General features: G+C 40.0%; 3 protein-coding genes and 1 long non-coding RNA gene across 9 annotated transcripts in view; 1 reads left to right on the top strand and 3 right to left on the bottom strand.

The window, feature by feature from the left end:
- Positions 1–7,228, bottom strand: part of LOC143174329 (uncharacterized) — a 233,856-nt gene extending 226,628 nt beyond the window's left edge. Inside the window, exon 1 of the long non-coding RNA XR_012998164.1 lies at positions 6,845–7,228. This is a non-coding gene — a long non-coding RNA (uncharacterized LOC143174329). The remainder of the gene's footprint in view (positions 1–6,844) is intronic.
- NLG-4 (neuroligin 4) overlaps positions 1–23,555 on the top strand; it is a 446,966-nt gene that overhangs the window by 274,581 nt on the left and 148,830 nt on the right. For all 3 annotated transcript variants that reach the window (XM_031982034.2, XM_031982031.2, XM_031982032.2), the window contains exons 6-8: positions 1,802–2,111; positions 3,187–3,394; positions 6,185–6,439. In XM_031982034.2, coding sequence (XP_031837894.1) covers positions 1,802–2,111; positions 3,187–3,394; positions 6,185–6,439 — 773 coding nt within the window. The remainder of the gene's footprint in view (positions 1–1,801; positions 2,112–3,186; positions 3,395–6,184; positions 6,440–23,555) is intronic.
- Positions 16,294–20,024, bottom strand: LOC143174328 (uncharacterized). Of its 4 annotated transcripts, XM_076365601.1 has the most exons (10): positions 19,898–20,024; positions 19,468–19,717; positions 18,882–19,001; positions 18,316–18,433; positions 17,837–18,092; positions 17,665–17,772; positions 17,480–17,570; positions 17,064–17,209; positions 16,600–16,732; positions 16,294–16,541 (listed from the first exon to the last, which is right to left on the bottom strand). In XM_076365601.1, exons 2-10 carry the CDS (start codon positions 19,621–19,623, stop codon positions 16,491–16,493), a joined length of 1,179 nt encoding a protein of 392 aa, XP_076221716.1. In that variant the 5' UTR covers positions 19,624–19,717; positions 19,898–20,024; the 3' UTR covers positions 16,294–16,490. The 4 variants fall into 4 exon arrangements, with proteins under 4 accessions (XP_076221716.1, XP_076221715.1, XP_076221718.1 ...); XM_076365600.1 differs by lacking the exon at positions 19,898–20,024 and having other exon boundaries at positions 19,468–19,801; XM_076365603.1 differs by lacking the exon at positions 19,898–20,024 and having other exon boundaries at positions 17,665–17,723; positions 17,995–18,092; positions 19,468–19,801.
- Positions 20,126–23,240, bottom strand: LOC143174332 (uncharacterized). Its single transcript, XM_076365623.1, has 9 exons — positions 22,965–23,240; positions 22,537–22,656; positions 22,032–22,149; positions 21,636–21,897; positions 21,463–21,570; positions 21,261–21,351; positions 20,880–21,025; positions 20,595–20,727; positions 20,126–20,520 (listed from the first exon to the last, which is right to left on the bottom strand). Exons 1-9 carry the CDS (start codon positions 23,118–23,120, stop codon positions 20,470–20,472), a joined length of 1,185 nt encoding a protein of 394 aa, XP_076221738.1. The 5' UTR covers positions 23,121–23,240; the 3' UTR covers positions 20,126–20,469.

The raw sequence follows: 23,555 nt of genomic DNA, 5'->3' as shown, positions 1-23,555 counted from the left end.
TACGCTCCCGTTACGAGCTGTTTCGAAGTAACCACGCCTCGGTTTCCATTAAAAGTCCCGTCCGTTGAAGCCTCTTTCCGCGCTCCGTCGTCGAGTTAATTATGGACGACAGTAACGCGGCCCCCGCACGAAACTTCGCTTAATATCGAACGTCGCCTGATACTTCCAGGCATTGGGCTCGGCTCCCATCACGGACAGAAACGCTAAACAGAGTTTTAATCATGGACACGGTATTCAACACTTAGATCAGACGCTCGACGATTCTTCCCACGGGAGAGCTAAGTTAACCCTTTACGCGAGAAAGTTTCTCACTGGAAACGTTCGACGTTTCCCGGTGAGGTGTGGACGACGCTCTTTGAAACGATGAAGTATACATGAATTGAGAGACAAAGCCGTTTCTTTTCAATATTTTACGTTTTGATGTATTATGCAAAGCTTGATATTGTACATAAAACTTCATAATTCTGCGATGTCGAATTAAATAGTGAGAATCACCTCTCGAGTGCAAAGAGTTAAATCCAAAGTTTCCTTGGTTCGTCGAACGTTTCGCGATGAAATGATAAGCGATGAATCTTCAGTGTTTCCGAGACTTGGTTTAATATGCGGCGGCTATCTTTTCGGTGAAACGCAAAAGAAGATTGCTATGTTCGCCGCGGATATACACGCGCGCGCACTTTCATGCGGAAACTTTCGTCGTATCCCATACAGAAACTGATTAATTAAGGAATCTACCGGAATCTTCTTTCGCGTACTTTCGACTATGTCCCCCGACAGCCGGTGCAAAAACCCGGCGAAAGTTTGCGTCGTACGTTCCAAGTTCTTGCTGAGTTTCCGCGGGCGGCGTTCGTTTCGACGGATTACAGAACGTCCCGTTATAAATCACACGTTCGATTCGTCCGCGGTACAACGGTGTACCGAATAATGAAAGATTAATAAGGTGAATCCTAGTAGACGACGTCTCGCGGTTGCTATTTCGTCGTCGTCGTCGTCGCTATCGTCCTTTCGCGATCAAGTTCGGTGAAAGATGGCGGCTGGGAAGTAAGGAAGTCCGTGTGCGAGTTGATTTTCCGGACCGATACGATTGGACTTTATTTCACGATTCTTTTTCCATGAACTCGACGACCTGCTTCTGCTTGCATGATTTATAAACCTCCTCCGGGAAGATTTTTCAAGAAACAGACGATTAGTTTGCCGGTTCCAGGCTCCGTACCAATACTACGGGATTTTATCTTCCGCTCCCTTAGAATTCGGCAGTATTTTACGAACTCTCCGAGTTCTCCGATGATTAAATTCGTGTATGGAAAATCCGGCTATCTTCGATTCATCCCGTTAAAATATTTGCTGAAGTTTAATGAGGTTCCCGTTTCATTTGAATTTTGATTTGAATACGCGTTGAAGTTTGAAAGCTTTTTCACTGGAGCGGAAGCTTCGAGCCGACACCTCAGGACATTACTTCTGTACACATTCCGCTTAAGTGGATCGACCGTAATGGTTTAACAGTTAACACGTTCCGTGTCACGTGTACCACATATGGTACACGCCGATGTTTGTAGGAAAATATTTTTAATGGATATATGGTCACGGTCGACGATATACTTTACAAAGCAGTGATAAAGAAACAATATCAAAATATGTAAAAATGACCAGAAACTTGAATATAACTTATTATTTTATTGAAAAACTCAGTACAGTTCATAAGCAAAATATGACCGAAGTTTCCGTGGCACGGAACGTGTTAACGAATAAAATGTTCCTTACATTTAAGTGAATATTAATCAATGAAATATCTTTTTCTGTCTAGGCCTGTTCAAAAGAGCGATTTTACTCTCGGGCAGCGCGCTGTCGTCCTGGGCCGTGGTCGACGATCCTGTCTCTTACGCATTGAAGCTAGCCAAGGCTGTCAACTGTTCGATTCCCGAAGATCTTCTCAAAGACAACGAACTGATCGTCGATTGTCTGCGAGGACGTAGCCTCGAGGAGCTGATGCAGATCGACATCCAACCGCCAACCTTTCTCAGTGCTTTCGGACCGAGTGTCGACGGTGTAGTCATCAAGCCCGACTACCAGAGGGACTTGTTGTCCTACATGGGCCCAGAGTTTCAAGGATTCGGGTGAGAATTTGAAGAATATTCTACAGTATATTCTTTATTTCCCCAAAGACACGCTTCTTTCCTTCTCCTGCTTCCCTTTTCCTCCGTGCTGCTTGCAACTTTCATCTACACTCATCTAATTTGTTTCACACATTTCACAAGTTCCTCTCGCAATTCATGTTTCCGTTACTAGTCGCATAAATTTCCTTGAAGAATTTTAAAAAGGTGTAGAAAGACATTAAGAGAAGTGTTAGTATTGTAGGAGAAAGAGAATTTTATTTGAAACAGAATTATTTCTTGGCAACTCGCAATAAAACAATAACAAAATCAAATAACTCGCACACTTTCTAGAACATCCTTTCATTACCATGCATTAACTTCACATATATTTGGAATATTTTAGATTCATAAAAAACAAAAATTCATAAAAATCAATATAGAGAAAATCAATATAATCTAGAACATTCCAATGCTTTGAACATTCATTAAAAACAGGAACTATACACACACTCAAATACATCCATTCCCACAGTATCACTCGTAACACTTTCCTAAAAGACTATAGCCGTCATCCGAAACCTCCAAGACTCGTCGCGCACATATTTACTTATTATCCGAAGCGGCAAAATGAGTGATTATTCAAACTACAATACCAAAGTATCGATAACGTCCTCATCTCCGGCAACCTCCCATAATATCTTCGTTTCCCGTCCGAAGACTTTATCGGAGCCCCTCATTAAATGGAAAGTAGATGCAGGATTAGCTCGATCCGCCACAGACATTAGTGCGGTTCATTAGCGGGATTGTAAATGACCCAGCCTTGTCTCACCAATTCATTAGCATACTCGGATCGAGCCGACGACATCGGTGCGGCCAGACGAGACAACCTCGTGTAATCATTTTTCCCCTTGGAGGCGTTAAACATTCATCCCCGTGCAACGATAATGTTCAAAGGCTATATTAATTTCGTTCATTTATCCATCCAGTCGTGCTCAGAGCAGTTAGCAACATCGCCGATGCATAAGATTCGTATTTTATGCATGCTTAAAGGGAGACATTTAAAACCGCTTGACGTTGAAATCTTGCTGGTTCGCAGACCGCTCCCGAAGAAAGCGGAGCACGGTGCACCTATCACGAGCAACAACAAGTACGATTTGTTGTTCGGCGTGACGACAAGCGAGGCTCTATGGAAATTCGCGGAGAAAGATGTCCAGCTGGGATTCGAGGGCGAGAGACGAGACAGAATTATCAGGACGTACGTGAGGAACGCTTACGTGTATCATCTCACGGAAATATTTTATACGGTGAGTAATGTCCTTGGGACTCTAATTAATTTTCTTCTACCGATTCCTCAACCCTTTGCACTCGAAAGTTTTTGCACAGAAAATATTCAACATTTTCCGACGAGATACAGCCGACATGGTTAGAAACTAATAATAATTCACAGATAAATTAAGCAACAAAGCTATTTTATTCGAGTATTTCATAGCAATACAAAGTCTAATTTAAAATACTAAACATTCAACTGTATAGTTTTGCTGTGTCAAATAAAGTGGTGACTGAGAGACCTCTCGAGTAAAGGGTTAATATTATTTTCTTGTCAACTGTGTACTGCTCGCAAAATTACAATCATCCCAGTCCCGAGTGCAAACAGGAATAAACAGATAAAAGAATAGATAAATGATATTTTCTTCAAGATTATCCTTTCGTCTCTTGCACAAACACTCGCCACTTAACGCGAACTATACGAAACCACCGTATCGCTCCAAGCGAAAGATAAATTACGCATACATCGTTGTTCCCCGGCCCGAGGCAAATAACCCTAAATTAAGAAGGAAGCAGGAAAACGGCAAAAGCAACGGAACACGGTGCTACATCGCGTCGGCTCCCCCCGGTGACTTCCGCGTTATGTTCAATTTATCCCCATTATCCAGCCGTTTGCGTCCCATCCGGCGATTTAATTACACCGCGTATTCCATTAACGCCGATAAGACTGTTAATAAACATATCTCGATGCGAGTCTCGTATCTGATCAGATTCGAAAAATAATGAGGGAGGCGGCCGGAAGCCGTGAATATTTCGTGCGTATTGGGAGCGCAGTGCCGTTCATCCTCGGGAAATTCCGATAAGCCAACGATTCCGAAGATTATGTCCATTCCGCGTTCGTTTTCATAATGCTCTTAGGGAATAATTCGGTGAACGTTCGCCGGATCATCGGTTTCCCTGCCGGCCGCTTCCCCCCCGCCGCGCCCTCCGGCCGCGCGCCGCTATAAAAACATATCGTCCCCGGCTTCCTGCCTAATTATCCATAATCGTAAAACGTTATTCAACCGCAAATCGCGGTTTAATTGTCCTCGGCGCGATCGCGCAGAAATACCGTGAAAACTCGTATCTCCTGCCGTATTCAAATGAAAATCCCGCGTTCCGATCGCCGACCAATGTCGATATGCCACCCCCGATACTTTACGATCTCGCGCAACGAAACGAACGAATCTTTCTGAACGTTCGATTTCACTTCATTCGCTGGCGAGCATAAATTTTGTCGTTAAGGAATTTATTGACTCTCCTATAGATAAACCGCCAATAAACTAGCCAAGTCGATTAAGTCCATTAACAATTCGTTAAGATTTCAGTACGAGAAACACTTGATGTATACGTGTCTGCGTTTGAATCAAATTTCTGTAAAAATCGTTTGAACATGACAAAATGACGAACTTCTTTGAAAATCGTACCTTCATTTCGGAAGCCGCATGCCGAGATTGAATAAACAGTGGTTTGTTGCGTTTATCAATTCAGTCTTATTACGGTATAACTCGTTCAATTCGAGTCGGGAGCTGTAACAAAGGCGCGCGATTCCCATCGCCGATTTCCCTACTCTCCGTTCCGCGGACTTAATCGATTTAGCAAATGAACGACTCATTCCGCTCCTTTTTGTCCGCTTTTTCCCCCCGCTCGTAACTATTTGTAACTCGGATTACAAGTCGGAGGAAGCCCCGCGTGTGCTCAGCATCCGTGTCTCGTATAAAATCACGCGTCGGCCGGGTTGGAAATGTAATACGGCCGACGCGGCCGCGGGGGAAACGAATTCCCCGTCGCGCGGCAGAGAATAGAATTCCGTTTGACGATTTTATCATCGTCATTGTCGTTCGTGAAGGCGCTTTGAGCGCGCGCCGCGCCGCGCCGCGCCCGACGAAACTCGCAATTTTCGTACGGCCGTTCCCTCAAAGCGCGAGCCACGGAGCGGTCGCGTTCTACGGGCGTCGCTTCGGGAAAAACCGTCCCGAATAATAAAAGCAGGACATGCCCGGTCGAATTTTCTCCCCGGGCGCGGTAGACTTGCCTCGTTTGCGTGTGTACCGTTAATAAAAAAAACAACGCCGAGCGAAAAAAAAGGAAACGCGAGGGAAAAAGGAACGAAAATGCAGGATTCTGCTTGCAGTTGTTTGAAGTTCGTCCCGTGTCCTCGACACGCTCGGATCTCGACGAATCGCGGCGTAACGACGACGCGATTCTCGTTTAATTATCGTCCGATGACGCGACAGTGTATTTTCCGGATCCCCTGCGCGCAGATCGGCCGGCCCCGATTGTTCGAAATATACCGGCACCAGACGCTTCTATTTCACGCGTCTATTATAATGCAACACGATACGCACGTTGCCGCTAATTACGCCCCGTGTTCCAATAAACATTTGAAAATTGAAATAAAATTGTGGCGGATAATGATCGCGATCAAATGTCTGTAACGTTATAGAACATTAACGGGGCGTTATTATGTGGAATATCATTATAATGTTATTATAGATTATGTATCTATAGACGCGAGTGGATTATATCAATGAAACGAATTACCGGCGACGACATGAAGTTTGTATTATTGCGAACCGTATAATTTACTATTCGCGAGCTACTGTTTCTAATGGAACCACGATCGGTGGAACAATATTTTGCGGAATTTAATATAACGGCAGATACGCAACGTGTAATTATGATAGAATTTTTCTTGCGAATGGGGAAATGGTAATTTAAATTTTCATGCGTGTTCGCTTCACGTTGTATCGTGTTATTATTGTTGCGTCGTGATAATTGATTTACAGGTGGTGAACGAGTACACGGACTGGGAACGAACGGTTCAGCACCCGATAAACACGAAGGACGCTTGTGTCCAGGCGCTCAGCGACGCTCAGTTCGTCGCGCCATTGGTGCAAACTGGAGACCTCTTCACTCTGAGACACACCAAGAAACCGAATAATCCTCACATTCCTCCGATAATCGAGACGGACAAAGAACCGATGCCCAAAACCTACTTCTACGTCTTCGACTATCAGATGAAAGACGGCGATTACCCTCAGGTAAGTGGTTGTTTCGATCTCTGATATTAACACTAGAACTACCGAGCATTTAATATGATTAATATGCAATTCCTATAAAAACTGTTCTTCAAACATTCATTATAGTACTCAAATGAAACTATTTATTTTCAATATCATTTCGAATATTCAATGCTTCGAAGATATCAATATGTGATAAATAAAAAATCGGAACCAGTCATTTTGACTGGTACGGTAGTTCTAATATTAAAAGTCTTCGTTCCCGATAGAAAAATTATTCGAATCATAAACAACTATCCTTGAACAATTTTGGATACTTCAATTTATAAATCACGAAAATAAAACTTCGAGAAGCTATAAGACTAAATATTATCTCGTAAGTAATATCGTTTGTTCATGCTAACTTTCAACGTAAAGAATACTTACGTGTTTGATCATCGACGTATTGATTCCAATTTCTTGATGAATACTTTAATGTCATTTTCGAAATGAAATTATTCCTACGATGACTAAATTCCAGTTCAAAATCGAAAGATTACAGTACAACGGTTACACGCGCACGTTAAAGCAATCTCGACAGTTTAGCTTTAAAATATTATTAGAGTTACAAATTGGCGTCACTAAATTTGCGAACGTATATGAAAAAGGATTACCGATAACCAGGATTGTCGGACACCGACAAGATTCACTGCGCACATTTTCCGAGCCCGGGAACCCGGAGTACCTTATCGACGTGCCGCGACAGCCGAATAAATCACCGATATCTATGCATTCGATTACGGAACTGTTTAAAGATGTATTATAAAGCGAACGATTTCACCGGAGTAATTAGATCCGCGGCGCAAGCGCGCGAGCGCTCACACACACGCGCCAAGGTAAATTAACTACTACGCGAAACATCATTAATAATCCAGCTGCGTCGGCAGAACTGTGTGCTGTACGCTCGACTTCTAGTCCTATGCAGGCTATACGATTAACTAGCGACCGATAGGTGGCGTGACTCGACACACGGCTCGTTACACGTTGCGCTCAATTTTCCCGGCTATGAAATTTAAAATTTAATATAACACGCGGAAACTCGTAGCTCCCCGCCGAAAAGAGTGCTCGAAATTGTGCGCGCGGCGTTCGCTGCAGGAATACGAAATGATTCATGGTTAACTGAGTCTCGAGTGGTGTGATCGCACTTTTCTGTTACTCCGTCGAAGTGCCATCATTCGATTCGTAGAATCATAGAGAGTCTATTTATTTGTTCTCTTATTAATCAGATACTATCATATTGAGTCTATTTGTTCTCTTATTAATCAGTTACTATCATATTGAGTCTATTTATGTGTTCTCTTAATAACCAGTTACTATCATATTGAGTCTATTTGTTCTCTTATTAATCAGTTACTACCATATTGAGTCTACTTATTTGTTCTCTTAATAATCAGTTACTATCATATTGAGTCTATTTATTTGTCCTCTTATTAATCAGGTACTATCATATTGAGTTTACTTATTCGTTCTCTTATTAATCAGTTACTATCATATTGAGTCTATTTATTCGTTCTCTAATTAATCAGATACTATCATATTGAGTCTATTCGTTCTCTAATTAATCAGTTACTATCATATTGAGTCTATTTATTCGTTCTCTTATTAATCAGATACTACCATATTGAGTCTACTTATTTGTTCTCTTAATAATCAGTTACTATCATATTGAGTCTATTTATTTGTCCTCTTATTAATCAGGTACTATCATACTGAGTCTATTTATTTGTTCTCTTATTAACACGTCGAATGCCGTGAGGGTCACCGGTGTCCCCCAAGCAAATTGGGTTACTATAATTCACTCAATTAAGCGATGCTCATCGACAAACATTTATATACTATAAATAACACTACCCATTGCGGTGACATTCAGTTTGATGAACGTGCAACGATAATAATCCGATTCAGTCGAACGATTTAATATATTTTTTCCATTCTGTGTATTTTGCTCTATAAAATCGTGCGTTCAACGTGCCAATCAGTTACTTTCAGTTCCATTATCCGCTTAGAAATCGATAAATGAAGCGATCGCATCGGTGAAATTTTTTTGTAGAAACAGAAAACAGAAATCATAGTTCGTGAGAAAGAAAAGAAGCCGGTTTGCACTTTCCAACCGGATTTTTGTGAAGACCCGTGGCACTCGAACGGTTCAAGTGGAATGCGCGTTCGTTTGCGAGCCGTTTGTTTTTCCTTCTTCCAGAGGGGAAGCGGATGTGGTGAACAAACTATCGAAGCACGTAGAAGTTACGAAAGCACGGTAAATTCGGCGGCGAGGGCAATTTATCGGGCGCGTTACGCTAAACCGAAGCGCCTCGGTTAGCTTTTACAGTTCAGCAATTATAATCTTATAGGAACGATAATGTATCGGGCTCCCCGCGATTCCCGTGCTTCTCCAGATTATGCGGGTCAAATATCATTGCGCCGCGTGTCAATATTAGTCAAGCGTGGCCGTATCAGTCCCCCCCCCCCCCTGGGCGTATTGGAAACGCGAATATAATAAATTTCGCGAAAGCAGCGCGGCGCTCCCAATAAAATTAAGTGGAAATTTAAGCCGCGCCACAATTTTGAACGCGGCGTAATTAACTGCAATTCAAACATCACGGACCGCGAAGCGATTACAAATGCTCGCAGGAATTACCGCGTACCGATAATAAAACGTTTAACGTGGTATCTTTTTGCGCGAGTAGGTGTGACCTTAATTAATATTATCCGGGTTGAAATTTCATTTAACTAAGTTTAATATCATTATATTCCGGCCGGCATGAATAACGGGCAACGTCGTTGATAATTAATTGTCAGTAACATTAATAAATATTTACCGTTAACATTTGCAATCTGCAATCTCGTATTCGGTATTCCGCGTTACGTAAATACATTAATCGTTCCGATCGTAATTAAAAATATAATAGCCTCCCGGTAAACAATCAGTGTACTGGTACACCGTAATAATTACGTTGATCGATGATATGTTTCCGGGATGATTATTTAATTTACAATTTTATTTTCATTTCAATATTATAATCTTTCAAGTAAAGATCCCACGGTGCGACGCATTTATTCCGTTCCCCTTTTACGTATTAATGTATCGCACTTCGATGAACACGAACCAACGTCGTTAAGCAAACGTTTATGCCACGCGTTGTCTTCTTTCGAAAGCGACGCGTTACGAGAAGAACGTCTTTCTCCTCTCCCCCGACGGAGTACGAATTCGATCGATGATTTTCGTCCGTGGAAAACCAGCGCCGCTCTCAATCGCGCTATGACCGTCCGCGTGTGTACCTCGGAAACCTTTGTTCGACACAAGCACGAGGCCAAAGTGTTCCTCTTTGTGCCCTTTCTGGCCTGGATCGAGAAAGCCGGTTCTACGAGAACCGTTCGAGAACGGGCCAGTGGTGTTGCCAGACCTGGTTCATCGCGCTGCAGTGGTCGACCTCTGATTTCGGTGGGAACTATTTGCTCAAAAATTCGGATTCTACCGTCTACCGAAAGCTACGTTCAATATTTACCCCTGTTAATTCGACGATAACGAATCTATCCTTAATAATTATTTCCAGTTTGAAAATTCAATTGCGAACCGAGGATCAGGATTTTTGCACCGTCTCGAATCGCTTTCGTTAATTGCGCTCGTAACGCGCTTCGAATCCGCGGCGATCGAATAACGGATTTCAACTTTTTCCGAGTGACATAACCGAGCTGCGGTCAGAGTCGAAATGGATTCGGCGACTAGCTCGAAACGCAAACATCGTCTGGAAGGAAATTTCCTCTTCAAACCGTCGGAGTGTACTGCCTGGAGTGCTTGTTAAGAATTTCCATCTGAAAAGTTCCGAAAGTTCGGCGCAAGGAGATAACAATGAATCACCGCGCGGGTTCGGCCGGTTATTATCCCACTTTCTGAATTGTGGCGGCGGGGAGCGTTGCATTAGGTCGGAAGGATTCATTCGTGTTTGCCCGATCACTGCGATCGATATCTATTGGCCCGGTCCATTCATATTATAGCGCAAACAATTGTGAAATCCTGTCAATCAGTCGCGCAAACACCGCGCAAAATAATTAATTCAATACTTCTGATTCCGGCGCGGTGTTTGGTCCCCGAATCCATTATATTTCGTCTATGGAGTCCCCGTTAATCAGTGTAATTACTCGACGTAATTAATCGAATCGACGAAAACGTGTTGCTCGTATCAGTTGGCCATTTCTTAGTAAATGCGCGTGCGTTACGAGAAAGGTAATGCTAAGTAGAGAATGTTACAGAAGTTACGGTGACATCGTTAACCCTCTATGGGAATTTTTGTTCATTACAACAAAATCTGCAGTGCAAAATTAATAAATATCCACATATGAATACGAATTAACAACGTATTCAATAGTTTCAATAATTTCATCAAACAAACATATTTTATAACTTTCAAGTTACAACGACGTTAAACTTTCACGCCTGGGCATATAAAAGTTGAAGTTAACTGATCACTTAATTTTATTCACCACTTTCAGTGCAAAATGAAATAAATCAACAAGATGCCAATATACTGATATGTTACTTCAAAGTTAAAGTGAATGTGATTAGACGACCGGTAATTGTTTGCTCTACAAAACGCGTTTTGTCCTGGCACGGCATCCGAATTGGTTCCGGAAGTGTAGCGTTTGAAAGTCGGGACCTATATTCTTCCATGCGCTACGGAAAAATGCACGTTGCACCTCTGGCAATGGCGATAGTAAAAAAGTCGCTGACTCCGCGCCATCCATTGACCAACGAGCGGCTCTTGTGCGTGGAGTAGTTCAATAAGAGCGAAAGAGAGATTCGAGCACATACGAGCGGAAATTATGACACTATTGAAAATTACGATTTCTTTCGAAAAACGATATCTCCGGGCCAATACTCGCGTTCGCATCGAATGAAAAGTATTACAAAGGACTATCTTTCTGTCGTTCGACTTACGACTGTTCGTTGTAACACTTAGTTACAGAGCTGAATTTGAAGTTTTTAATAGTTAAATAATTGTGATTATTATTGAACAACGTTCCCTTATTATATTCTTCATGATACAAGTATCATTGAGGAGTCTCTAATTTTGGAAATTAATCGGACTGCGCGTTGTCTACTGTCACAGTGACGGTGCGGTTTTAATTGGAACATGATTAAAATTGATTTCGACGAAGGCGGCACGACTGGAAATCCGGTTGACACAGCGGAATCCCCGGATAAGCAAGAAATTAATTCTATTATTCATCATTGTGTCATAAAATATCATTTGTTTTTAAATTAGCTTCGCGTTCGTCAAATCGTGCGCTGTTCCGGGTTACACGAACGAGTGATACAAAATCGGCGACAACGGTAAACGTAAACGAACACTGCCGTAAGTAATCAGTTGGATTACGACGATTATTGATTTGTAATTAAACGATATGAATGTTGAACGATGCGCACTTCCAGTGATTGAAAACCATCGATCGATCATTCATCCCATTTAATTACTCGTCCGCCATTACTATTTTCGAATGGTCATTTCGTGCGATAGTATTTGTCGGAAGAGTTTATAATTACTGGTAAACGATGCTTTTACCGGAACAGTTCATTATATTGTACTGAAAACAAAATTCTCAAAGTGCATCCCATTTTCCTCTTCCCGTTTTCATTTACAAGCAGATGATGATGATTGTTCATATGCATTCTCTACGAGATTTCATTCATGTTCCGTATATTGTTGTGCATAAACAGATGCAAGTTTACTGACCGCGCGGTATTTTTCTCCATAGATTTCTATGTGTCGGCGTTCAGTTATTCTCGTATATTTTCAACAAGTACTTCAAATCTGCTTGCAATTTTTCAATGTAAAGAAAAGGCGATTAATCGAACGAATCCTCGGACGATGTATTATTGCTGAACAGATTCTCCAGCAAGAAGAACTTATCAGTCAACAAATATTTCATCGGAAATTAAAATTAAAATTCCACGTTGTGGGTCTCGTGTAACCGGCATTAGATGCAATCCAATGGATGTAATTATATGAGATTACAACGAAGGAAGTAGCTATTTAAATATTTTGTTAGGGAGGTATTAAATTCAGTGTAATAAACGTTATACCCAAAAAGAGATAACCTATTAAAACGAAACTAAATTCATTTCTAATTCGAATTTTCCATCAAAAAAGAACATATTCTATTAAATAATGGCAGAAAATATATCTGTTCGTTATGAGTGATTAGAACATTGTTATCGCTCTATTACAAGTTCTAAAGACAACATCATTTATTGTTAACAACAGACAAAACTTTCCACTCGATGTAAGTTCTAGCGAAAATAATAAAAAATGGGAATATCAAAAGTGCGCACATGTACGCAGTTTTTATCTTTCGATAAAATTCGTGATTCGGCTTCCTTCGTGAAAATAAAATGTACTTTCGGGTAAAGTTGTGATGGCAGTGCGGCGAGCAGAAGGGAAAGCGACGCTTTATGCAACCGTCCCAATAATTCGTAAACCATTGCGGTCGCAATCGGTTGACCATTTAACGATATTCATCGCTGTCGGCTGTGACGCTGAATAATTTGCGTATCTCGCACAGCCACCATTGAATATACGCGCGTGGTACACGCGTGAACGCGATTATCGCAGTTCCGTTGAAGCGTTCTGGGAAATTTAGAAATTGCCCAAGTCACGGTAGTCACCGTGCTCCGTAATACCTTGGACGGACATTCCGCTAACGATAGATTATAACGAAAATATAAAACGAAAGTGTCCCGCCGGCGTTCCGCTGCTAAATAAAACCGCTGATAACAATGTCCCGATACGCATCGTTGAACGAGTGCGCAAAATGACGCCATAAAATATTTACAGTGCCTCGTGAACGCCTAATAAATAAACCGGTTGGATCCCGGGGTGATCAATAACGATTCAGCGGCACCTGTCGTGCTTCTACACGATCTGCAAATTAAACTGCTTGAATAAATAACGTGCGGCGTATTTTTCTTTTAAAACTAGATTCCAGTAATTCCGTTAATAGAGTCAGTGACATGTAGTTTCGCCAGTTGAAAATTGACGCAGTTCTGTGATACCATTTCTCTTGTGACGCAACGTGGCGAGCGACCTCGGATGTAGCTTTTCATTTTTAGTTACCTGTAACTTTTAAAAAATCGTTCTCGTTATAGATCTCATTATATTATCTGTCTAAAACCACAGCTTGTTACCTATTAAGCAATTGAATTATTATTTTATCAATGAAACATCAATCGAAATGAGCTATACCGCGTTAATAATTCCTGCAAACGAGTAACAGTATATTAAAGTATAAATACTTTGAAAATAGAATCGCCCACTTCTCTTCTTCCTCCTTGAGTATGCTTACAAAGAACTTCAAGGTCACTCGGTAGAACTATAACAAGATATTTCTTCGTATACTAATATTATAGATATTATAGTACAATATTACAAAAAACGAACGAGTGATATTTTGAATTTTTTGACAATTATGTCCAACAGAAAGATAATACTGCAGAACCTCGGTAAACTCGTTGTTTAAACTAATTTATTGGAAACAGTAAAAAAAAATGATTCATTCTTTCTGATTTGTAAAACTAATATTTTATGTAAGCTTTTCTTCATATATCTTATCAATTTTAATAAATCAGAGTATCCTCTGATCTAGTACAACGATTAAATTTAATCAACGATAAAATTTAAATCTTTAATTAATATATCATACATTCACGTTTACCGAAGTTCCACTGCAATTATTTTCCATAATTGGAAGCCACTTCAAAGGATAAATTTACAAAATCAAATACTGACAAATGAGGCGCGAACAGAGTTCTACAGAGTTCCATGGCCAACTGGCTTCGAGAAGACTACCGAATCATCGATTATCGAACGTGTCCATGCTCCCGACACAGAATACAGAATCCGTCCGTCTGTGGCCGGGAAAATGGCACCCGGCTCTCCCACCCCAGCCCCGTATCGCATGAATTATTCTACACGCTTCCGGCGCGAGTTTTATGCTCCCCCTATTATTACGCAATTATAGTCCCGCGAGGGGTGGCCGCAGAACTGTATTTAGATAACTCGAACCGATTATTTGCAACACGTCGTCGTGTCAGCTTGAGTTTCTTCGTTACACTTCGAGCGATTATCCATCGACTCTGTCACCCTCCGAGGGCGTTCCTGTTAACGGCCCCTGCACTGAAGTAAAGTATTCATTATGAAAGCTTTCTTCGCATGTTTCATAATGTTTGCAAAAAGTGGAACACGTGGGTTGTACTTACGCGTGTACGCAACTGCAAATTTCCTAATAATACGTTGCACACAGGAAATAGCTCCGATTCGAAACACTTGTAACTCATTGTTCGCTGATTCCGCCCTCCTGTTCTTAGAAATTTCTACCTCAAGGGTAAATAAATGTAGTATCTAGAATTTTTAGCGTAGGTTAAAGTATTTTTAAGAAGAGTGAACGTAAGAATGAGTGTGAGCAAAGGACAGGCTGTAAAACGGTCGAGGGAAAGTGGATCTAAATGGAAATTATAGTATGTTCAACGTTGAACAAACATTACGTAACAGTCTAAATAACACATAAATTGATTCTATGTACGATTTTTCATGACCTGGGATTTTTCATGAAGGGTGCAAGGGTGAGAAAGACAGAGCGAATGGGGGTGTGTATTAAAAGCGAGTGGGAATGCGTGCGAGAAGGACATTTTGGCGAGAGACAGCGGAGAACATTTTTGTGCGTGATAAAGTCGTGTGTTGGCCTTCGTGGTATTAAGTTGTATTTTTACGTGTTGTCCATATTGTTTCCTAATTCTCTTTTTACTGAAGATCCACCTTTTCAATATCTATAATAATATTAGCCCCACTATAAACTTGAGGTCTAATCCGGGATTACTATATATATTTATTCCTAATTCTCGATTGCTGAAGATCCACCTTTTCAACATTTATAATAACAGTACTCCACTATACAAATAATGTATCAGTTTGTAGAGAGAGGAGGATAAGGATTATTCCAATACCCGATTCCAAATAAAATTCCCGTTCTCCGAGAAATTTCATTTCTTCGAATACAACAGGTGTCCTAATAAACGCGGTGCGCTACGAAAGCCCGTTAGTGATGCTCGAAGTGTGAATAACTTGCATAACCATGGAAGCGAGTAGGATACGTAAAGCAAGGGGGGCGCATGCAAATCCCGGCGCGGCATCGGTAAACAGCCAAGCAGAAAATAAAACACGACCGAGGTATCGGCGAACAGAACTTATTAGAGGCGGCGACTATAACGCGACACGCTGCAACAAGTGGTCAGTAAAGAAGTCTGGACTGAAACCTGCGCGAAAGTGTATGGAGGAGTGAGAGCACGTCGATGACGAATTTCTTAATTCGTTAATGCCATTTCCAATTGGAGGGTCAGAGTCATTTTTCGGGCAATCGTAAGGCTTCGCATGAAGACACTCGGGTCGCGTCCATGTTTACGAAACGGAAATTTAATACGAATCATTGTAGCGACTTCGTCAGCACGTTTTTAATTGATTTGTCCGTCCATTTGCATTTTCGGCGCGCGGCGTACAACAGTAGACGAGCGACATCCGACTTTCAATTGGAACAGTAGAAAAACGGCATCTAGAGATTCCATTATTAACTGGAGCGTCGTACGGCCGACGCGTGCCTCCAAAAAGACATCGTCCAAGCGCGCTGTATAAAGATACGAATAAATATCAGATTTTAACCTTTCCGCGAACGTAAAACGTGGGTGTGACTTTTTTGTCTCCTCGATAACATCTTACATCGCACCAAAATCATCGATGTGTAATCTGGTAGAATTGTTTATACTAACGAATGATTGTGTCACCATAGAAACATCAAGCATAGTACTGTATTTCTATAATTATAAAGAACATCGTTGCACTGAAAAGCGAAACTGGTACTAATCTTCGTAGGAAAAATGTTATGGATACAGGTTATTATCGTATCCACGAGGAATATAAGTGCAGTTCCAATTCGAAGAGTACGAGCATGTAGTGGCTAAGAGGAAACTACATTACATCGATGAACGTGGTCATAGAAAGGAATACAGCACCATAAAGTAAGACATCGAGGTATTCATAACCTGCAAAAACCGCAGTTAAAGATATTTGGAAAGATTCAAGGGTGATATAACTTCTCACCGAAGTAAACTTCTCCAACGTCATGTTGAAAGGATCGTGCCATGTGAGCATGACTGGGTCCATACATTTTCGCATGATTAGCAACAATGACCTCTGCGCTGAGGTCGACCCAGTGTACCATTCACCGCAATAACTGGAGCATCAACAGTTTACACTGATACGAAAACGTGATCAAACATACGCGAGCAATATTAAAAATTAACGGAAAAGTCGAAGAACGAAATGATATAAATTTGGTTAAGAACTCCGAATTTGAAATGAATGTCTTGAATATTGATGCTGGATAAATTTAATGTCATTAAACTACTTATCACCTAGTTTGGTAGATAAATGTTTGTCATCGCTTAGTACATTTATTTATAATATTTATGAATTCATCGCAAATAGTCTTTTGGTTTGTTGAGTATATTAAATTCATAAAATTTGAAGGTTAATGAATTAGAAAAGATAAGTGCGTTACTCACGACTGATGAAAAACGTCAAGGCTGGTATCTATCATCCTCTGTGCCATAGTACAGTTGTAAAGAACCATCACAACTCCTCCGGAAATGTTTATTGCAGGAACGAGAATCACTTCCAGGTTCTCGGATGCTTTTATCGTCATGCATACCTAAACAATAGTATTGGAAATGGGTGCCGATAGAAAAGGAAAGATAAGTGACTTATAAATAAGCAATGATTCTCTTAGATAATCGTAAATGTTATCTTTCGGCAAACTTAAATATCTAGTGAACAAAGAAGTAAAAGATTAAGCTAAGCCATATGCATCTCGCGACAAATTTAATCATTTAAATGAAATAATATATCTTAAATATAATTATATTAAGTCAATGACTTGACTTGATTGTCGGTAAATTGCTGACACTTAACGTGGACTCACGTGAAGCAACATGATGCTGAAAGTAATAACAATGGTAACCAACAGCAGTATAAAACACCCTGAGAAGAAATAGTTTAAATAGCTGACAAACCTTGAACAGCAAGGAAAGGTGTTAGGTACAGTATTATATGCGAAAGATCTATCCTACTTTCGATATTAGCGGACGGTTAATAAAGTATACTGACTTTAGGGTCTCCATGTGGTAATCGACGATACGAGCAAGTATTTCTTTGGCTTTTTCATTCTTGTCGCGTTCCCCCAAGTTGATACGAAAAGCGTGTTCCAAACGGTGTCTGTGGAAAATCGATTTGTATCATTATAATGTACAACAGTTGATTTCTATTCCGGAACGCTCACCCAGTAACAGCCAACATCGCGCAAGCGTGATTACTTGTCATGGTAAACACCGAATCCATAGCGAGTGAGATTACAAGTACCATGACAATGAACGCATTAGTAAATATCATAATATGCAGAAAATATTTGTCTTCGTCGACAAAAAGTTCGACTCTTACCGGCACCAAACGTGTGACGTTGGACGATGATAGCCTGTTCAGTACCTGTGAGGCGATTTGCAGTGTGACATACACAAACATCGATGAAGTCACCAATACTGAAATAAAAATAAAATACTGCCGACCGAATGAACAGAGATTTATTGTATTATTCGGGGCAGAGGAATCTTCGATATTGCATGATTACATTATTCGTATACCAGTGTCGAAATAGTATAAAATAGAAGGCCAATTTGATAAAGGATTGTACAAGACGCCAGGATATTTATAAAACTGCTCATTATCAATTAAAAAAGTTTTTAACCGTAACTTTTCCCTTACATGAATACTTCATGAAGAGATTATAAGTTTCTTTAGCGAAAGATTCAAAAATATGAACTTCGTTGTTCAATACCGCACACTGCAGATCGTATTTAATCCTGTCCATCATTTTCTTCATCTGAAATGATAACAACATACTTGTTCACAGTCAAAACTCTACAAGTGATTAACACATTGTGCGCCGGCCACGCGATAATGATTTTTAGTCTATTGTTTAATCGCTAATCCCACGTTGTTGTAACATTTTAAATATGTAGAACACAAATCCAAAGTAAAATTACAAAATCGAATTCCTTACTCTTTCTCGTAAGTTAGAAATTTCGGCTTCATTGATCTTTAAAAATGTATCAGTATAATTACCGACGCTCGCATTTTTGCTAGCTGAAATTTAGCCGGCGTGCAACGTGTTAATATGTGTCAATATCATGTTTAAGAAAATCCGAGATTTCTATCGGCAAGAATTTTTCGAATTCAGTGCTAAATTAAACTCCATAGACTGTAGATTATCCCTTGACACACCATAATTACAATACTAAATGATATTCCTAATAGTAAAGTCAATATACCGTTTTCATGTTCATAAAGCCGGTTACGAATCTTATCATAAGTGACACGGAAGTCAATGCAAGTGATGAAGCTTCAATAAGTATTTGCGTGTCGTCCCACGACTTGATGATTCTGCATATCTGTTCGGAATAAAATATAATAAACGTTTTGACAGGAGTTAGAAGAAACATAAATCTAATCAGTTAACATCGGCGTCAATCAGGTAAAAGTCGAACACCGCAAGCATAGAATGCTCGTCATAACTCCAACTATTTAACCCCTTGGCCTATGATTTCTTTCTCAACTCTGATCGATACGGCTACTTTGTCATCAATAATTTATTCGAAAAAGAGAAAAATTCTAAGTGTATGTTATGCCAGTATTTCCTTTTAAGTATAATAGTTGATTACAGAGTAATAATGTTTACTTTGAATTCGAATGAACTGAATAACATATGTATTTGTTGAATCAGGTTGAAAACGTTCACCACAATTTCAACGAAATCGTTGACTAAGGATATACCTTTGGAATTGGCAATAACAAGTGACTGCCATTCCCAGTGGTGTTCCTTAAATTAATCTTCATTATTACAAATTTACGTCTCACCTGCCCATCCACGAAGATTACTATAAGGGAACACACGATAATTCTCAGTGTTATGGCTACCACTTTATTTTGATAGGGCCACTGCCCGATCATCAATAGCAGTATCCTGCAGTTGTTGTAGTACTGAGTCGTGAAGATGTCCACCGACTTCTCCATGATTCTCGCACTGACGATGAAACGCAACTGCCACTGCTAAGCTCCGTCCCCCCACTCTATAGCTACACCAGCATTCTCTCTCTAAAACTGCAACCTATAATTTTCGATAATTCGCGGTAATCACTGTCGCACGCGGTGGACGCAGATAATCGTCTAAAACCGTACTTGATACAGTGAAAAAAATTAACGAACGACAGGTTGTGCTGGTAGAAAGAATGAATGCTTGAATATCTTGCTTCCCTTGAGTTTCTATTTTACGTGCGAAAGGAAACACCTGTGTTTACGTTGATACGTGGACTCTACAATCGCGCAAGTGGGACCGTGTTACGCCAGGAAGCATCGCAGTCGTTGTTCGGCAGTCCTAGAGTGCGGATCTTCGTCCGATTCAACAGGCAAGAACTCAATACTGTGGATAGTAATAAAGTGTTATACGTTTTAAGACAGAAGACGAATCACCGTTGAGTTCCAAAGGGTACGAGTTTTACTTTGATATATTTTGGTACAAATTTATTAATCTCTTTAACAGTATATTTCACTATCAAATTCCTCTATTTCTAATTAAGACGTTACATGTAGGTTGCTTTCTACAAGATACAAATTTTGTACTTCTCTGACTATCACTTGATATTTTTGCATTTCTTATGTTTCATCGATGTTTATGTTTATGTTTCTTTCTCTCGAAATGGAAGTGTATGTACAACCATTCGCGCTTCATTGAAAACTTCAACGTGGAGGTTATTCCGGTACTAATTTAAAGCTGCCGTGTAAACTTATCCATAACGAAAGAGTTGAACGTAAATTATTGCTAAGAGGTACCAGGAAATCAGTTGTTGTCAATGAACGTGGTCATTGGAGGGAATACAGCACCATGAAGTAGGACATCGAAGTTTCTAAAATCTGCAGAAAAGTTTGATGAAAAACATCAAAAAAGATTCTATAGCGAAATTAATCAAGTCTCGATTATTTCTCACCATAGCGAATTTCTCCCTCGATAACGTCACGAAATTCGCAAATACGATAGTAGCTGGTTTCAGACATTTTCCCATTATTATTAGCAACATTTTTTGAGCTGTGATCGGCGCAGAGTACCATTCGCCGCAATAACTGAAACATTTATTGCCTTCTACTACGCTATTAGGATAAACTGACATACAATTACAAGATCAAAATACGAACAGGCTGACAAAATATTCTAAACCAACAATTACAGAACATTTGTAGATTACTGAATTAAAAGAAATAGCTCGATGACTCACGACTGATGGAAAACATCCGAACTGACGTCCATCATCCTCTGCGCCATAATAGTGTTGAAATATAGGACTGTAACATGTCCGACAAAATTCAGCACTGGAATTGCCACTACGTCGAAGCCCTCGGACGATCTTATAACGATGAATACCTAAACATTACTATTACTAATGGAAGCCTTAAATCTAATCTTCCTTCAGAGACAAACGTAAACGTCCAAATAGTAAACTGAAGGAATTAACAAAGAAATGTGTATCGCGTCATAAATTTATTTCTTAAAGGGATTTATTAAAAAATTCGGGATAATTTTTATCTTATCGGTAACTTGTAATTCGTTTGTGCAAATCTCAACCTCCATTCAATAAATATCGCTATCGTACACTCACGTGAAGCAACAAGGTGCTGAAAAGAAGAATGGCAACACCGCACAGGAGTATATAAGAATTTGAGCAATAAGAGTTTATACCCTCGACAAACCTTAAACAACAAACAGGGCAATAGTACAATATAAAGAATGTTATAGAACATTATTAGCAGAAGACGTATCCTAGTTTCAAAGTTATCCGCCTGTGGACGTAATGTACTGACTTTATAGTTTCCTTGTGATATTGGATGGTACTGACAAGTATTCTCTCGATTTTTTCAATTTTCTCAGGTTGCCCCGAGTTGAAACGGAACACGTTCTCCAAACGGTATCTACCGAAAGTTCCTTCGTGTGGTTATAGTATACGGCAATGAGTATCTATTTCCCAAGTACTCACCCAACGACAGCGAACATTGTACAAGCGTGCCCGATGATTATGTTTAGTTCCAAATCCACAGCGAGAAGGATTGTAAGTGCGATGGTAATAGAGATATTAATGAACATTAAAATATATAGAAAATATTCGTCTTCGTCTACAAAAAATTCAACGTGAATCGGCTGATGCATGAAACGAGTGATGTTCCACGATGTCAATTTATTTAGCACCCCTGGTGTGATTATAAGCGCCAGATAGAAGAGCGTCATTGAATGCAATAATACTGAAGCCAATAAAAGAACAGAATCCGTGAATTTCATAACTCGAAGCGGAAGAATCTTGATAGTTTATTTTGTTAAAAAGAAATTAAAATTTAAACGAAACATTTCAAAAACACCTTGTACATAGTTCCCTTACTTGCATACTCCATGTTGACTTTCCACACTTCTTTAGCATAAAACTCAAAGATATGATCCTCCTTGTTCAACACCGCACACTCCCAATCGTATTTAATTCTGCCTATCAGTTCCTTCATCTGAAAGGATAATGATACTCTACTTCATGATGACTCTACAAGAGATTTATAGATACGTTAAGGTGTCCGAGGAAATCCGAAATGTTTTGTAGCAAAGATTTCGCAAAATGAGACAGCATATATCTAATCCGAATTCTAAAGAGTATAGATTTTCCCCCGACACTCTACAATTAAGTGAATATACTTATTAATATTTATAATATTTATGATTAATATTTATAAACACATTAGGGTGTCTGAGGAAATCTGAAATGTTTTGTAGCAAAGATTTCGCAAAATGAGACAGTATGTATCTAATCCGAATTCTAAAGAGTATAGATTTTCCCCCGACACACTACAATTAAGTGAATACACTCATTAATATTTCGAATAGTGAAGCGAACATACCTTTTTTATGTTGATCCAACCGTTCGTGTATTTTATCATAATACCTATGCACGACAAGAAAGGAGGTGTGGTCTCGATGAGAATTCGCATGTCATGTCTCGATGTGATGATTTTACAAATCTATTCACAGAAGATACAGTGTGCATTCTGATATGGATTGACTAAAAACAGCAATGTCATTAGTGAACATTAACTTCGAGCAAGTAAATTTGAAACCTTATATGCATAGCATCTACCGAAACACTTTACAATGGAATGATTGCTACTTAACGTTGACCTCTAGAAATTTTAACAAACTACGATTGGTGAAACCAAAGATGTAAACGTAAATCATTTTCTAAGAGTCTCCTTTTGAAATGTAACAAGCCACTGTCAGTTTTTGAAGTAGCCTGTGAAATTTTCTTCATTATTACGAACGTAAATCTTACCTCTGCGTTGAAGAAGGCTACTACAAAAATACTCAAGAAAATTCGCAGCGGTATGACTGCCATTTTGGTTTGATAGGGCCACAGGCCTGTGAGTAAGAGTTCCACCCGGCAGAGGTTGAAGTACTGAGACTTGAAGATGTCCACTGACTTCCCCATGTTCCTCGCGCCGAGGATGATTCGCAACTGTGACGAAAACTGTCGCTAAGCTCCGTTCTCCCCACTCTATAGCTGAACTGCCACCATAGCTGTCTCTCCATAGCTGTAAGCTATAATTTCCGATATTCCGCGACGGTGAATGTAAGACACAACGGACGGAAATACTAGCTTTAATCGCGTTTAGCGAAGTCTAAGAATTCGATAGTCTCTTCTGAATCTATGGAAAAAATTGCGGAGAAAGAGTTGAACAGTTAGAAAGAAATAATCCTTCGATATTTTCGTTCTCTTGAATTTCCATTTTTCGTGAGAAAAGAAACACTTGCGTTGACGTTCGTACGCAGAGTTTACAATCGCGCACGTGCGATCAGGTTACGCCTGGAATTGACGCAGTCTTTGTTCTGAGTTGGTCGAATGTGGATCTCTGCCTGGTCTAAA

The sequence above is a fragment of the Nomia melanderi genome, chromosome 3 (assembly GCF_051020985.1).
Source record: "Nomia melanderi isolate GNS246 chromosome 3, iyNomMela1, whole genome shotgun sequence".
In the NCBI taxonomy this organism is placed as follows: domain Eukaryota; kingdom Metazoa; phylum Arthropoda; class Insecta; order Hymenoptera; family Halictidae; genus Nomia; species Nomia melanderi.
Note: the sequence above shows the minus strand (reverse complement) of the source record. Positions and strands in the feature narration are given on the sequence as shown.

Coding starts and splice junctions, on each gene's coding strand:
- LOC143174332 (XM_076365623.1), bottom strand. CDS start 23,120: ATGGGGAAGTCAGTGGACATCTTCAAGTCTCAGTACTTCAACCTCTGC. Junction 21,571..21,635: donor ACAATGTTCGCTGTCGTTGG/GTGAGTACTTGG, acceptor AACTTTCGGTAG/ATACCGTTTGGAGAACGTGT. Junction 21,352..21,462: donor TATCACAAGGAAACTATAAA/GTCAGTACATTA, acceptor TTGTTGTTTAAG/GTTTGTCGAGGGTATAAACT.
- LOC143174328 (XM_076365601.1), bottom strand. CDS start 19,623: ATGGAGAAGTCGGTGGACATCTTCACGACTCAGTACTACAACAACTGC. Junction 18,434..18,881: donor GCTTTATGAACATGAAAACG/GTATATTGACTT, acceptor TTATCATTTCAG/ATGAAGAAAATGATGGACAG. Junction 16,733..17,063: donor CTTGACGTTTTTCATCAGTC/GTGAGTAACGCA, acceptor TTGATGCTCCAG/TTATTGCGGTGAATGGTACA.